Below are 16981 nucleotides of genomic sequence, written 5' to 3'. Positions count from 1 at the left end.
CCACTGCTGGAATTCAGAAACAGGAAACTTTTAAATACCATGCTACAATACACTGACTGGAAAAAAGTCAAAATTTCCACAGAGACAGTTGTCATGGAAATTAAAATTTCCAAACTAAGTAAACTTGGATTTTAAAATTTCAATGGTGGAAATTGTTTGAAATGACTACTACGAGTTTCAGTTTCTTATAGTACATGTAAGTGCATTTTTTAAAGGCAGGAAAACAGAATTTCTCCCTGGCTTGCAGAAATTTAATTGTTCATTGAATTGTATTCTTTGTTGCAAAAATTTACTTCAGTTGACAATTGTGGAGTGGAATTCATAGATCCAAGATGGAGATACAACATTTCCCTATTTGCATACAGTGGAATGTAAAAGATATTCAGGAATACACAAATTCAAATTAAGTCTAATATCCATTGTCCTTCCAGTAAGGCCCATGCCACTGTCCATCAAGTATACTGACAATGCTCTTAAAGTGAATGGTGTCCATAGCATGGCCCATGGATTCCCTTTTCCACAACTGATTTTCATTCCACTGATGGTGTTTGACAAAGAAATAACCCCTGATTGTTTTATGTCCATGGTCTACAGCTCGTACTTCAGCTCTCCACAATTCTTCATCACCTCCTTGAACAGACACCATTTCACCCACTTGGGGAGACACTGGTACTGGTATTAATGACACTGGTATTAAGGGCTCGCTTTGCCTTTTGATCAATTGGTAAATAAGGACATCACTATGATTTGCCAGTTCAATCTGCCATGATACATGCATGTTGGAGAACAGGTCATGGGCAAAACAAAGCAAAACCAGTGAACAAAACTACCGCTTCTACACTTGACTTGTATCAAAATATCGATCGCTTTGCACTATTATTTTTTGGAAAGATAATCGAATACTCAAACTATTCAGGACTTTGATAAGCATGTAAGATAATAAGATTTTCCCTGATCTTTTTTTTTTTGTTATAATAGGAAATCCCTGATATTTTGCTGACCGTGGCAGCATAATAAATTTTGAGCGTCAGTTTACGTGAGTCATTCTTCGCTTTCTCTTAATTTCTTATTTATGATATAAATATTCTTTTCTAAATGACAAACTTTTCATAATAACATATTTAAGATTCAGATCAGCACTACAAGCTAGCAAAATGCGCACCCACCTGCACTACATTCAACCTCACGTCCAACGATTAATTCACGCTGACTTGATAAAAAAAGATGCTGTTGCTGCGTCTTAGGGTTCACAGCTTTACCCTTTCAGTTTTCGCAAGGGCAGTGAACATGAACAGATACCCTTGCAGCACAATAGCAACGCGAAGAGGGAAAAAAGGATCCGAAACGTTTATCCGCCTTCTCCGCCATGTTTTCTTGCTAAACAGCTTTGCAACCTCTCCTCCAAACTTATGGTCAGCGGATACTGGAATTTTCGACCAATGAGAAAGCTCCGCGTGAGTCGTGTCGTTTCCCGCCAGAAATGGTCAGCATTAGATTCCATCCACCAAAACCACCTTGGTCGAGAGGGACTGAGATGGAATGATGGAAAAAAATTACGAAGCTACGACAACACGCCGACTTATCCCGATGACCCAAGTGTATTATTTGTTTGGGAAATTGCGTCAAAACTTTTTACTAAAGAAATGGTAAGTATTAATTTATTGTTCGATTGTAGTATTATAAAACATTTTAGGCAATTTTATGCAGATATTTCACGTATTTAAAAGGTACTTAGATGTTACGTAGTTTTGGTGGATGTCATTAGGGAACATCCACCAAAACTTTGACCAAAACCATCAACAATATATTTTTTAAATTTTATCTATAGCCATTGTTAGGTGTTCAAGGAGACAAAAGATTTATACCACTAATTAGCAGTTAGTGCTCTGGCTAATTATTTTTTATGGTACACAATCGCTGACCGACCAAACGTTCATAATGATTATCATAACTCATAACACATAGAATAAAGTGGTTTTGGTGGATGTTTCTCTCCATCCACCAAAACCACCACAGAAATTTCTGCTACTTCCTTACAGAAGACTGATGTGACCTGCTATTTGGAGTACATAACCACAATCTATTTCTTTGTATGTAGAGATATTTTGGAAAGTTCTTGAGTCAGCACCTTTTATTATTGAAACCATAATCATAACATGGTGCATAACATAGAATACAAAAGGTTCTGGTGTGGTAATCATGTAATCTTGAAACAGGAGAGTTTTTAACTGACTTAAACTGATTCAAACAAACATTTGCAACAAAATTCCAGGTCCAGAAATTTCTTCCACTATTTCCGCCAAAATCATAACCTTTAAGTACAACAAATCAGCACATTAGTAATTGTTATCAGGGGTCTGAAAATCCTATAAATCTTTCACATTTATTTCAAGTAACCTTTAATTTCACATGGATGAATAAGTATACACTCAACATGCAGAATGTCTCACAGTTTACAAACTATTTCCCTTTTTATGGATAGACAGTGAAAGGCCTTTGCCACATTGGTGAATCAAACCATTGTATACCATGCATTTTGTGATAATTGTTTGTTTTTGCTCACAATACCCAGAAAAATGGAGGGGATAAATTTAAATAGCAAATTCTATGGTTAAAATTAAATAACATTGGAAGATCAAATTAACTTTGTACTGTTTAAAATTCAGTTTTGGTTTCTTGCTTATTCCAGCCTCTTGATATTCAAAAGCATTCCTTGTCATTTTTGTTTTCTTCTGTGTACATAACTTGAAAAATAAACACAGAGAAAGGAAACCACAAATGATTAAACTTGAAGCTAAAGCAAAGTTTAAGTTGAGCCATAGCTGATCCAAATACTGAGCACTTTGTATTGTAACCCATTTAGCAGTAAAGTTTATCTAGTGTATGTCTGCCAGCTTGTCACAAGTCTTACCCCTCTCCTTCAAAAGTCTCTATAAATAAATTTTTCTTTGTGGTCCCTAATTGATGATTAGTATATTACAGCTCCTCAATTTTCCTCTCTCAAGTCAAGGTTACTCTAAATTTAACAAAGTAATGGACTTGATAAAACTCAAACTATAACTCAGCTGGCTGCTACTTGCAACCTTAATTTCTAGATATCAGTATACAATAATCAATATGTTATAAATAAGAACCCTAATGCTTAATTTTGCAGTGATCACCTTCCTCCTTTTCATTTGCAGACCAGACTGGAACCTCTATAGGTGTGTTTGCTTGTTTTGAGTGGGGATGGAAGAAAAGGAGTCATGCCGCATATCTGATTTATTAAATCGCATTTGTTCTGTTTATACATGAGTAGAACTACCTTGTTCTCTGAAAAAAATAAAATTTCTCGCATTTTTATCTGTGCTTCGCAGTCAAACTTCCTTGTGTCTTGGACAAGAAATCTTATTTTCTTGAAAACAAAATCTTTGTTTCCAGCCTTCTGTAATAGGTAAATATAACAGTGTAAGATGAGTGACAGTGTATTTCTCAAGTTATTTTTTGGAATGTGACAAAACGGAAGTGTCATAGTGTGATAAGGAGCAAACATATGATTGCTTGATAGAATGCAAAAAATGCAGAATTGCATATATTTTCTCCTTTGTCAGCAGCATATGTTAGTGAAAAGTTCTTACAATTGTTAACTTCTAAACCATCTTCAATTTAGCCAAGATTGAACTGTTATCACGTTTGTCATAAAAGTATTCTGAGATCAATGTCATATGACCCATTCATGTATTTGACCTTTCAAATTAGCAAGCCATAGTTGACAGAAACACAAAGGTTGAGGATAAAAAGAAATTATTATATACAGTACTTCTTCTGTATTTTTTCGTTTCCTTTTCTCTCCAGCTGTTCAATCTATGCCGTGCTGGCAATTGAACACTTTCCTTCCCAAAATTAGGAAAGGCACACCAGTAAAAAACGAATTTTTGCTCCTTAAATATCTCATGCATCTTCCCCCAGTATTTTGTGACTTCTGTCCGAGGAAGGAGGTGTAAGCATCAAATTAACCCGAATGATTCCATGAGTGTGGTATCATCCAAGCCATGCCAGAGGACTTGAACTAGACAAACTAGTGAAAATGCACAATAGCGATAGCAAAGCTTTGTAATGCTAAAGAGCTATATCAAATACATATAAATATATGTTCCCGAAACCTTTGACAGCTTTAAAGAAAGAAAACTTCGTCGTCAATCCTGTTTCAAATTCCGCAATAAGTTTAAGCGCCTCATCAACAGAATTTACGTATCCTAAATTATCTGCATGTCTAACATCAATGGTTCGCGAATTAAAATTCTCGGGTCGCGAATTCCCACGTAGACTCTGTGACCCCCTTCCGCAGTATAATTTTATTGTGTCAGAGGTCGTCCCACTTTAGTAATAACTAACTAAGGGGAGCTCAACTTGGGGACTAGGGTTGAATCAGCTGTTAATTATAACCAGCGGCAAGAATCCCGCGCTATTACTTAAAGTCACGTCCCTATCAGGGCTCATTGACCTTGCCTTGCTAACGAGATGTCATCCGAATTTTTTGCAACGCTGGCTACTGGCCTTAGCTGTAATCCAAATAGTTCTGGCAAACAATCTACGCTAAAAAAGGAAATCGAGTTTCTTCATGCAAACCTCTGCGAGGTACGCGTTGATAGTGACTACGGTTACGGGTTTTTAGATGGGACAGAGGAACGGAAGGAAGATCTCATTGAGCAATTCACTACATTGAATTCTACATGTTTTGTGCGCTCCACAACAGAGGTCAAGGAAAGGTCGCGGACATCATCCGAAAATGGTATTTTCAATCTTCTTTACTTTTTCTTTTGAGCATTTTAGGTTTGCAATTTTCGGGAAAAGGAAAACGATTGCGCAAAACAGAGGACGAATACAGTCAAGGCAGGCCATGCCAGGGTTTTCATGTTTATATTACAAAATAACTTGACCTTTCGCTGCCTTTTGTTTGTTAAAGGCGGAAATATTCTAGTCATTTATGGAGCCCAGATGCGACGTCCATATTTTAATGAAGAAATGAAAGCGAAATATTATGTCGCAACAGTTCAATAAAATTTAGCCATCAAGTGGCCAGGATTTTAATTTCGGTAATTATCCGAAGGCATCTACAGTATCCGTTCCACACGTGCGTTGACAGACTATTGCACAACTTCCACCGGTGAAAAATGAGTACGAAGAAATGCTAAATCATCGTCATAAAAGTCAACAATCATTCACGGTTGTCAAGATTTAGCGACTATTTAATAAAGCGTTTTTCGTAGTCTAAAAATGATCACATTTTTCTTTAACCTCGGCCCGAAAGGTTTTTAACAGTTTACATGGGTTTGGAAGAAAAGACAAGGCGCTGTGTAAAACATGCGCGTGTGGACCGGATCTGTTTTGTTTGCACTCTTTTTTCTTTTTTTTTGAAAAACAAAGAAAGCAGCCCAAAATTATGAAAGCTTGAGTCTCCAGAAATCTTTAATTTACCAAAATCAAGTTTCAAGAATGACACGAGGGTAGAAACATAAAACAGTTGATGTCTGGGGAGTAAATTATTATACGAAGGTAAATAAAGATCTATAGTGTAAAAAATACATTTGAAATAATGAAAAAGATATCGAGTTTTCAGGATTCATTACACATAAAATAAAACACAAGGGAGAATTTCCGAACATACTTGGAAAACACCGGGCTCTGAGGTCTGTGGTGAACATAAAAAGAAAACTTAATAAATGTCGTTTTGACAGCCTCTTTATAAAATACTCCAGTCGCAAGTGCCGGAAATCTCAGTTGGAAAAAAAATCATCTTTTTTGCTTTGCGGAAAGTTTTTCAATATTTCAATAATCGTGCTATGTAACAGCTTTGTAAAATCTCTCTTTATGATGTCGGTAGTTTCGTCTTTTTTTAGTACAACCCATGTTTGAGCAAAAGTCTGGCAACCTTCCTATTGCCTGTCTGGCCCACCCATTATCAAATTGGAGTTGACGATAAAATTAAGAAGGTCCGGTTCTAAATAATTCATATCCTTGTACTGTTAACAACAAAAAAAACAAAACAAAACCACTGCATTTCGGGTATAACACGTTTGTCACTGGTTTGTGTATAAACACTTTCTTTCCTAATTCCAAAAGCAATTCCCAGTATCTAAGAGTTATTTGGTGGGGGACAGGGGGATGGGAACCGATGAGAATAGGGAATGGAGGTGTACTGGAGGCAAGAGGGGCAGGAACTGGGTAAAATTTTTAGCAAAATTGCAAAAACGTTTGCAATGAAAATAAAACAGAGGCAAGAGCCATTTAATAAGGTTATGGGAATCAGGATGTTCAGACCCCTCTGTCCAACTCCCCCCTCCCTGCAGTAATTTGAAATCCAAGTTTTCCCAGCTCATGCGAACACACTTGAGTCCCCCCTTCACCAACTCAAACTGTTATTGTGAAGGACGTGCTCTTCACCATGACTAATTATTAATTTGAAACCATTACATTTCCTTCTGCAATAAGCCAAGAATACCTTACTGGCCAGCTTCTAAAAGCTGCATATTTTTTACGATAATAATGCTTACTTGTTCTTAATTTTAACTGATGTCAACTACTAAGTTTTCAATGGGCCAGTAGACTATCACACAGACGAACCTATTCCTGATCTTAACGGCAAAGTATATATGGCCACCTTGGAAGCTCAGCTTTTTTACTGTATTAAAAATTATACAAGGAAAAGTTCTGCAGTTTTCTAATAAAGCATTCCTTTTTACACATGTACTTACCTCCTCTTTGAATCTGCCATTCAATTCGCCTTTTCTTAACGTAAATTCTAACAAAATCCTGCAAGGTTTCAACTCCGGAACCCAACTGATCAGAGTAGAGTAATCAATTGTGATACCGCTGGTTGACTGCAGGCAGATCCTTGTTTATTATTACTAAAGTGAGACGACCGCTGACACGATAAAATCATACTGCAGAAGGGGGTCACAGAGTCTACGTGGGAATTCGCGACCCCTTTTGATATGGGTAGTCATCTCTCACGTGACTATTGTTGTCATGGCACTTACCTAAAAAGGAAATATCATTCATGCGCATCAGTTCAAGAAAAACCAACGAGCAGATGGTGAAACGTTGTTACAAAATCGCCCGCCAGAGCCACCCAAATTACGCACACGCCTTCGTTGACAAGGTTGTCGCAAAGAGCCATGGTGAGATTTCAGTTCGCTGTTTTTACTTTCTGCACGGCCATTTGCTTGGGTAAGAAAGATTCACCTCCCTTCATTACAAGAGCAGTCAGATCATGTATTATAAGGAAATCATTACTTAAATGTATGTACTTTCGTGTAGCAATTGCTGCGTTAGTGCACTTCCCTAACCAACTCTCGTTGGTGAATTGACCTTCTTGAATTTACTTTCCGACATTGCTTTTAAATGATATAGTTGATATAGTCATGAGTCAATTCCTCGGTTAATTCAAGGGTCTTTCCTCTCTTCGTTATCTTCATAGTACACAATAGAGCTAATTCGAAAAAGCATCCCTTGATTTCGAGAAAAGGCCCGTAAACAGCGACACATGAAAGGCATTTGCGAGCTTTCACTGAGTATGAAGCCCTACTATGAAAGGATGTAAGGAATCCTTGTACTAATTGCTGTGTCAAAGCGATCCTTCGTCTAAACAAGCCAAGATACATATCGCGGAAAAGGCCCAAAAATTAAAGATTTGACGTTATCGCTTGTAACAGAAAAAAATTTGGTCTTGTTGGATTCTTGCTTGTTTGTGTAGTCTAGGTCAACCGACTTTTTCTTTCCACGACTACCCGTATTTGAACAAATACGCAGAGAGAAAAACAACTTTTATAGAATCTATGTTTCCGAGAAAAGCGTTAAATGCAATCGATCTTTCTCTCAAATACATGAAAGGTTTTTTCGGTCAAATTACTCAATCTCCTGGAAAATCTTGAGTCGTTCTCCAAGAAAACAGATATCTACCTTATTCAGGTGGACGGGTAGATTTGGCTAGATGTTATTTTCCTTCCTATCTACGTCGGTAAAATGAAATGAAAATGGCTCCCCGAAATTTATTCGTCGCGAAGTTCCAGGAAAACATCGCGTTGTGTTGTCCCTCAAATTGACGAGCTATGGCAGGTTATGATAAATACGTTCCAAATAATTCTAAAGCAATTGCCATTGGGAAAGTCCATTGCCTTGGAATTCAGTTATAACGTGAGCTGATATGATAATCGAATGTTTCTTTGTTCCTCTTTGATAAAGAAATCTTACTATCGTCTTACATTTCTCCTTGGGTCTCCATGAGTCAATCCCTTGGTTAATTCAAGGGTCTTACCTCTCTTGGTCATCTTCCTAATGCACGATAGAGCTACTTCGAAAAAGCATTCCTAGATTTCGAGAAAAGGCCCGCAAACAGCGCCACATTAAAGACGTTTGCGAGCTTATACTGAGTGTGAAACCCTACTTTGAAAGGATGTAAACACAGGAACCTCCAGTAATCCTTATGCTAATTACTGTATCAAAGCGATCCTTCGTCTGAAAAAGCCAAGATACGTACTGCGGAAAAGGCACAACAATTATAGATTTGAGGTTATCGCTTGTAACAGAATATAAGTGTGGTCTTATTGGATTCTTGCTTTTTTGTGTAGTCTAGGTCAACCGAATTTTACTTCCCTGACTACCCTTATTTAAACAAATACGCAGAGAGAAAGACAATTTCTATAGTAACTTAAGTATGTTTCCGAGAAAAGTGTTTAATGCAATCGATCTTTCTTTCAAGGATATGAAAGGTTTTTTCAGTCAAATTACTCGGAAAATCTTAAGTCGTTCTCCAAAAAAAAAGACACAGATATCTACCTTATCCAGGTGGACGGGTAGATTTGGCTTGATTTTATTTTCCTTCCTATCTACGTCGGTAAAATGAAATACAAATGGCTCCCCGAAATTTATTCGTCGCGAAGTTCCAGGAAAACATCGCGCCATGTTGTCCCTCAAATTGACGCGCTATGGCAGGTTAGGATAAATACGTTTCGAATAATTTTACTGTAATTGTCATTGGTAGAGTCCATTGCCCTGTAATTCAGTTTTAACGTGAGCTGGTATGATAATCGAATATTTCATTTTTCCTCTTCGCTAAAGAAATCCTACAATCGTCTTACATTTCTCCTCGGCAAGACTATAACCATTGCCGAAGACAAACACAAAAGGAACTTTTTAAGACTTTTAGAGCGTTAATGATGGAAAAGTTTTCCCTTTTTAAATTTTGCATTATTGATGCTGAACTATCGTGCTGAGAATGACGAGACTTTCCTCACCTTCGTGTCAACACTCTCTTAACGACAGATATGCGTGTTGATACTATCAGAATACATTTGACTGTCTTGTCACGCAACAACTTTTCCTCCTTGAAGAGATAACGCATTACGTGACGTGCTAAACCAACAACAGCTCCGATGAGATCAAGTATATCTTATCAATGATTCTTCTGTTACTTTCTCAGGCTCCAGTTTCAAATGCTACAAATGTATACCTGAACCAGATGATGGTAAAGAATATACCACGGAACAGTGCTTAAAAGATCAGACAATTATGGACTGCATTAACAGAAATGTGTCAGATCCCACCGAGTATGCATGTACCAGGTTGCATAGCGTGAGCGATGATGATAAAGTGTATGAGACGAGAGCTTGCTTTGTCAAAAGCGTCTGCGAAGAGAAGAAGAAAACATGCGAGGATAAAGCCCAGTTAAAGGCATTGGGATTAAAAGAGTGCACCATCACTTGCTGTGTTAGTGATAGTGACACACCCTGTAATGGTGGCTTGTCCGTCTTCATTGACTCTATTTCAATGATGATGACGATGATGTTGGCTGTTTTGTGCACTTTGAAGCTGTTTTAGCTACCCACTCCCCATAGAGGTCAACTTTTAATGTTTTATCTACCAATCAAATGTCTGGATTTTTTAATTTTAAAGTCAAAGTAAAATAAACTGATTCGAGTGTTTAGTGAGATAATTTTGTTACATGACATTCTCTTAAGAATGAATTTATTGCAGAAGAGAATTCCATTGTTACCTGAACTGATCATGGCGGTATAATAAAGTTATTGAGATTGATTGACACGAAAGTTTCCTTCCTTATCAGTACTCGAGTATAAACAACCGGATTTTCCGTTTTTGTAATTTTTTCCAGTTCCTCTCTGTCTAATACCCAGGTTAGAATAATGGTGGGGTTTATTGGTGATTCATGCCAAGTAATGGGCTCTTGTCCGTGCTTAGTACATTCCTTGCAAAGCAGTATCTTTACTTCCTGGCCTGACTCCCCTTCTCCCCTGCTTACGGACACTATCTTAATCTTACAGTTTGCTCGCGATTATCATTCATTTTCCAGTAAAGTTGACGCTATGAACCCCATTTTCAACTGGCCTTAAAATCTCTCTGCTTTGAAACTAAATTAATTCTGTCATGTCATGCCCTTTTTAGAAGCGGACAGGACAGTTAGTTGGGTGGTTATGGGCTTATGACCATTTCCCATGTGTTAAATTGAACTCCATGAAAAACGTTTCCTCGTGAAGAAATACGATAAAAAGGCAAAGTCGAATCAACTAAAATCAGTAGCGGTAAGAGGTTGACTTTTGTTTTGAATTTGCTGAAACGAATTAATTTTTCACGTCATCATTTGGCCGACATCATAAGTGCTTGGGCTCGAGCTTTTCTTCGTGCGCGGGAAAATATGAGGCCTTCAGTAACACGAGTGGAATCAGAGGTCTGCAAAGGGTCAAGCACTGATAATTAGTCCCAGACCCCGGCAAACCTCTCCCCCGCCCCGTCTCGTCTTAAATCTACCCGCGGGTTGAAAAAAGCGCGTCTCTCTGTGCTAATAATGCGGGCTTTTGCGCAGGCTATTTATCACTTATTAGTTGGCAAGAAGCTGCGTTCATAGCCAATTCCGATACTGACATTCCGCTATGAATTCTCGATCGAGTGTCAGTTTCTCGTCCCGCCTCAAGATGGTCATTCTACACAACTGCGCACAGGGTGTAACAGTTGTAGATTCTTCTTTCGTTTTTCCGCTTAGCACATTTTCCTATGTGTTTTTTTTCACCGCTGGCCACGAGTTAAAAACAAAATTTGCATATGATACCGGCGTTCTGTAACACTGACCGGCGAGCATCAGAGGGTCTGGGAACCAATTTAACCAAAATTATAAGTTTCAGCCCCTTACAGGGTCTTGTAGCCATTAGCGAGGTTGTTGTTAACGATAAGTAAAATGAGGATCGCCTTAATCGCTGTTATCGCCTCTTCTCTCGTTTGTCACGGTAAGTCGTATATTAGAAATTCGTTGATCAATATCATGGGGCAAATTTCTGCCCTTACATCGTAGACTAACGATTCATTTACAGCGCCTAAAATGATTGCTCTCTACACGAGACAGGCGTGCAACTCTCCGTGGTGGCGGACTAGTAGCAGGTTTAGTTGCATGACAGGGAGTCTTGTCTAAACGAGCGATAGCAATTGCCTGGCTGAGCTTCTGTCTCTGCGTTATTTGATATTTTGTGCCGGGTGGTTACTGGTAAAAGCGAAAGCCGTTGGAAATGATAGAAAATTCCATCATGGGGTTTTCATAGCCGCACCAAAAATTTAACCGGAAACCACCGTACGTTCGAAACGGATGTCTGTTTCATTACAAATAGCTGCATTACCCTAACCAGTCCCCGAAGAACAGATATTTGCAAGATAATATTTTACAATATTTGTAAGGACAGCAAATAGGGTATCAAGCTTTTCCTTCCTACCCGAGATATAGAGCATCATTAGGTGAGTTAGGACAGTTAGATGTTTCTTTCATTTGAGAGAGGAGCTCTCGTTTGTACCACATTGACTTTTAAAATAAGACAAAAGATATAAAACTCAAATGTCCATCGGTGAGCTGCCATCTTTCAAATTGCTCTGTATTCAAATTTAACACGAGGTCATTTTTTAGAAACCCGAGCCGTTGTGTTACAAGTGCGGTTTGCGTTTTTCGCAGTTGTCTTTGAAACTGTTAGCACTCTGAGGGATTCATTGTTTAATTTTAAAGGTTGTTGTTGATGAGACAATTTTTGTAAACAGAACCTTTTTCATCGAAGATGGTCACACGGCAGAAACTTTAGTGCTTCACCCAGATCACGTGTGGAGAATCACGCCATGAAATCTGAGAAGTTTCGAACCGTCATTTGAAGGATATCACAGATAATCCTACGCCGTATTTCGTATTGCACAATGTTTCAAAAGCATTTTTAGCTGTAAACAACAAAATCCTCGTACCATGTTCTTTCAAATTGAAGAGACTAAATAATAACATAACAATTACAAAGAAAGGACAATATCCTGACTCAACATTCATCGAAAAACCACATTAACCCGAAACTATAACATCCGACCGCAAAAGAACGAGACGAAGCTACATTCTGAAAATAGTTGTAATAGTGCACGATACATTATCCATCTGATAAAAACAAGGTGATGTACTAAATTTTCAACTTCAAACGTTTAGTTTTGTAACTGTAAATGCAGTTTTAAATTGCTGACGGCTTTATGTTATACCAAATGTTCTTTGCGCTTCAATGATCTTCTCTTATAAAGAAACTTTTCGTTCTTCTTCTGTGCACCTACGGTCTCGTAATTAATGTTTGAGAGACCATGTCGTCGAAAATTGACTTATATCGCGTGTTTGAAACAGATTTGGTTTAAGGATTAGGTCACGCAACTCAAGCAATGAGCTATGTCTTAGCAATTTGCAAACATACATCAAGGGTTATGACGGCCTGAAATTGTTTCAAATCCTAAAATAAACACAGAAAAGCCAGATGGAATTGAATTTATATGGACAATAGCATTCGGAAAGGAGAGCAGCTTTCAGGCAAACTCCAAACACCAGTCAACCGTACTTTTCTTAAAGAGTTTCTCGCAGTTTCAATAGGGCATCAAAAGAAATTATTCCAAAATTATGATTGTATCCAAAGTTATAAGTTGCTCTGTTGTTGCTATTAAACAACTTCTCTAAGGCAAATTTTGAATTGAAAGCCTTGATTAATCAACGAAACTAACTAACCTAGACTAAAGGGGGTAAGTTTTTAGAGAAACTGTGGTGCTGCGTCGGTGGGAGAGTATAATCAGTTGATGACATAAATTGGCCACTGTTAAGAGTTTCAAAGATGATGTTTGGAGATGACGCTCGAAACTCTGAACGGTGGCCAATTTACGTTATCAACTCAGTTGATGATGCCAACCGAACTAACCTGGAGTGCCATGATTAGGTCCCTTAGTTTTGATCGTCAATCAGCGGAGCGTTTGAAGACGGAAAGCCCGATCTTTTGTTTAGCTCAATTGGATAAAGGCACTCCTCATGAAACTCGCTTTTCAAGCAATTTATTTAAGTTGTTAAATGCATGCAGTGAGCCTTATTTCTTTTTGGCACGAATCAGTTGAGTGAAATGGTTTGTTCTTGACATATTTGTTTTATTTCCTTTCATTTCCATTCAGCTTTCATTGCTTTGTCTCATTTCATTAGCTTTCAAGGTAAAACGGGCCAGATGTTGAGTAAGTTATGAAATAGTCAGTATGAATCTAGATCAACAATGAATGGTTCAATGATTAGAAATGGGTCATGGGCGTCGGTAGGTTTTTTTCTTAAGGGGCTCGAGTCACGAATTTCTGCGCGCTTTGCATGAGCTGGTTTATACTGCTTCTCCTTTGTTCTTCTTTGTGTATCAGCGGGCACTACGAGAAAGATCAGCATATGAAATATTTAGCTTTGGAAAAGATTTACGCCATTTAGATTTTCAGTTGTCCGTTATCACCTTGAAGAGGGCGGGTGTGGGGGGGATGGGGGGCACCAGCACCCCAGGGTTTCCAGCGGGTTACGCCCTTGTGGGTCCTATTGTAGTCAAAGTTAACACTTCTACATCTCTCCGTTACTTCGCGCGCTTGATTGGTCAATCCAGCGGATAGTTTTCTACTGCACAGCCCGCTAAAATTTAAGGTCCTTTCTATTGCAAATGGGGCTTCAAAAGCATGTAAACCTTTCTTTCCTTGTGATTTATTTGCAGTTTTTTCGATTACATGTTATCAATGTGTTCCCGAGATGACCGCCAATTGTAGTTCATTTAACACTAAACAGTGCATCCACCACCAAATTAAGCGGACCTGTCCCAAGGGAATGGATTCTTGTATGTGGACACATGTTAGTGGGATTTTAACCGGTGCGACGATTGACGTAGAAAAAAGATCCTGTGCGAGTGCCTCCACTTGTGGAAGTTTGAAGACCTCGTGTGACCGTCTTCGAATGAACTTTACGGATGTAAAGTGTGATTGGTCATGTTGTCGCAGTGACCTGTGCAATGTAGGCCATGACGTGGGTTACAGCCCTATTCTGCTTCTCGTGGTTGCCTTTTTGACTGTTTTTCTTTGACCCACAATCTTTAAGACGCCGGCGGTGGTTACCAAGAGATTATGGCTGAATAGTACGTGTCTGCTTATCCTAGGCAGATTTTGAACGATATGTATCACAGGAGAATGCATAAGAAAGACTTGGGAACATTAATCTTGTATTGAGCGTCAGTATGCTCATTTGTGAATGGTGGTTTTCCTTGCGATGACTAATTATATACAACGTACGCTGTTCAAGTTTTGTTGAAGAATGCACCCTTTTTGCTGTTGCTTTTGTTGTTGTTGTTGTCATTTTTGTTTTTTGAATGTCACGCAGCGCTCCCCCATTGCGTGACAACCTAAACAGAAACCGCTGTGAAGACAGGGACAGGGAAAAACGTTTCAATAGCTGTCATGGGTTTTAGTCCCCCTTCGCTTAGAGTGCTATTGTCGAGGGACTGGAAAAAAAAAAAAAAAAAAAAAAAACTCGCCTAATATTTGAGGAGTTAATTTCTCCGTCACGGGTCAAGAAGCAAGAGTGCAGTAGTAAAGAGGAAACATTTTATGTTATTTTCTGCCTGAAGTCAGAAATATTCCTTGACTTCATATTGCATACTATATAAATTTGTTTTACAGTTTTTTTGATTGTTGCTTGCTGAATGAGAGATGGTTTTGCCAACTTAATCGTAGTAGTTCCGTTGGCTGTTATAGCCGCAAACGCTAATCATTCGTATTTCAAACTTTACCAGAACAAACTTGACACGGTAACTGAAAATAACAAAATTACAAACACGCGAATAAGCATAAAATAACTTACAACGTATGAGTGAAAGTACTGGAAAACGACAAAGCGAAAGAAACAAGGACACCTACAAGTCGGTGACCAAACCAAAGACGAAAAAATGAAACCCAAAGCTAAATATGTAACGATATTTTTCGCAAACTAAACAACCAACCAAATAAATCACACGCGAACAATAAATATACGATATGCAAATAAAATATAACAAGTAAAAAACTGGCAACTGACAAAAAATATTAATGAAGACGAGAAAATAAACACTTAAAACGAAACTATTAAACATCAGGAACAACAAAAAATGATAATACAAATTCTTGCGCCTACAGCTGTCGCCAATCTGATATCAATATCTAGGGTCAAGAGACTATCATAAACTGTTTATAATCCCTTGTCAAAGTTCATTATTAGGACTATTGTATCTCTACACAAATTACCAGAAGATATTTTGCATCAGGGCTAAGTTATGAACTTTATTTCCGATAGGTGAGATCAATATCGAGTGAGAAATCATTTCTGTAAGTAAAATAGTTATGTACTAACATCAACTTTGGCCCTTTGATCATGCCATGAAAATGAAAAATTAAGCAAAACTTATGAAGCTCTTTATAAATGACTGTAGCAGGTCATTTTTTTTTTACTTACTTACTTACTTTGGAAGATAAGTGCTCTTGAGATATCTTCTTCAAAATGTCCAAGAATAAACAGGAAACTTTTAATTTCTTGGGAAGTCAAATTGCAACTCTTGTTCAACTCCAAATGTAGTGCTATCAGCTACAAGAATGAGTCTGATGTTGAAAAGAAATCATACGGTTATTGACTTAGTTATTAAAAAAAAAGGGAAGAATCTAACATAGGTACTGATTCGAAGATTAATCTGAAAGGAAAATAAAACTGGTTTCCTTGAAAGTATGTGCAGTAAAAGTGTGTAATCCTCTTCAGTGAAAAGCCTATGCTACTTGTGTTCCCTTTTCTCCGCTCTTTAAGCTTTTAATTCTGGATTTGCTATCTTTAGTTCTTAAAAAGTTTTCTTTTTCTTGTCAGTAATTTTTCATAATTTTAACATAGGTACGGATTCGAAGACTGAAAACTGGTGTGAACGTGTGGAAAAGCTCTCAGCGGAATTGTGTTCGATGCTGTGTTCTAGGCTTTCATTCGTTCTTTTTTTCGCAAGACCCCATAGGCACAACTGTATGACAGGCATGCAGGGTCTCGTGATTCCCAATCTCCTCTCTATCACTACAGAGTTCCTTTCGGTGAACTGATTGGATGTAATGGACTTTACCGAAGGGTCCAACGTGGGTTTGGCAGGATGCGGGATGAAGCTTAAACCCGAGGCGGGCTGTGGGATATGAAAAATTTTAAAGGTGAGACGCGAGATGAAAATAGGAAGGGCCGGGATGTACTCTGTTTTGAAAGCGAAATAGGGGATAGGACGTGTATAGGCGTGATCATAATTCAGCTCAAGTTACGAGTCACCCGAGAAATTAAAAAGTATCAATTTGCTTTAGAAATGGGCTTAATTGATGCACCCGTGTAAATTGGGATTGACAGGCCTAAATGGCTCAGAAGTACGTCCTGTTTTCTCTGTATTAGTTACAAGTGTTTACACGACTCCACAGTATCTCCTGTTTTCTCACCTTCGTCAGTTATAATTTTACTACCATGAGTATGTCTGAGTGAACGCCTCTTTCTGTATGATAGCATCGGCGGTCCTTTAAAGATTTCTTTCAGCAATGGTTGTTGCTGTAGTAAATGCCACTTCCTCATAAGAATTTATTTAAGGTTTGGAACGGTTCGATAGTATTGTGTTAC

The 16981-nt window shown here is 38.2% G+C and overlaps 1 protein-coding gene and 2 long non-coding RNA genes across 4 annotated transcripts; 2 read left to right on the top strand and 1 right to left on the bottom strand.

Moving 5' to 3' along the window:
- Window positions 1-119: 119 nt before the first annotated feature.
- On the bottom strand, window positions 120-1384 carry LOC149049587 (uncharacterized). Its single transcript, XR_016183858.1, has 2 exons — window positions 1167-1384; window positions 120-760 (listed from the first exon to the last, which is right to left on the bottom strand). It is a non-coding gene; the product is annotated as an uncharacterized LOC149049587 (long non-coding RNA).
- A 102-nt stretch (window positions 1385-1486) lies between these two features.
- Window positions 1487-3348, top strand: LOC149049586 (uncharacterized). The gene is made up of 2 exons (XR_016183859.1): window positions 1487-1646; window positions 3183-3348. It is a non-coding gene; the product is annotated as an uncharacterized LOC149049586 (long non-coding RNA).
- Window positions 3349-7031: 3683 nt separating this feature from the next.
- LOC149049585 (uncharacterized) lies at window positions 7032-10077 on the top strand. 2 transcript variants are annotated; one of them, XM_089197124.1, is made up of 2 exons: window positions 7032-7160; window positions 9461-10077. In XM_089197124.1, the coding sequence occupies exons 1-2, from the start codon at window positions 7040-7042 to the stop codon at window positions 9856-9858; spliced, it is 519 nt and encodes a 172-aa protein (XP_089053250.1). In that variant the 5' UTR covers window positions 7032-7039; the 3' UTR covers window positions 9859-10077. The 2 variants fall into 2 exon arrangements, with proteins under 2 accessions (XP_089053250.1, XP_089053251.1); XM_089197125.1 differs by having other exon boundaries at window positions 7036-7209.
- The last annotated feature ends 6904 nt before the right edge of the window (window positions 10078-16981 follow it).

This window comes from Pocillopora damicornis, chromosome 2, assembly GCF_964200805.1.
Source record: "Pocillopora damicornis chromosome 2, jaPocDami1.2, whole genome shotgun sequence".
Classification (NCBI taxonomy): domain Eukaryota; kingdom Metazoa; phylum Cnidaria; class Anthozoa; order Scleractinia; family Pocilloporidae; genus Pocillopora; species Pocillopora damicornis.
The sequence above is the reverse complement of the archived record's forward strand: the minus strand, read 5'-3'. Positions and strand labels throughout refer to the sequence as shown.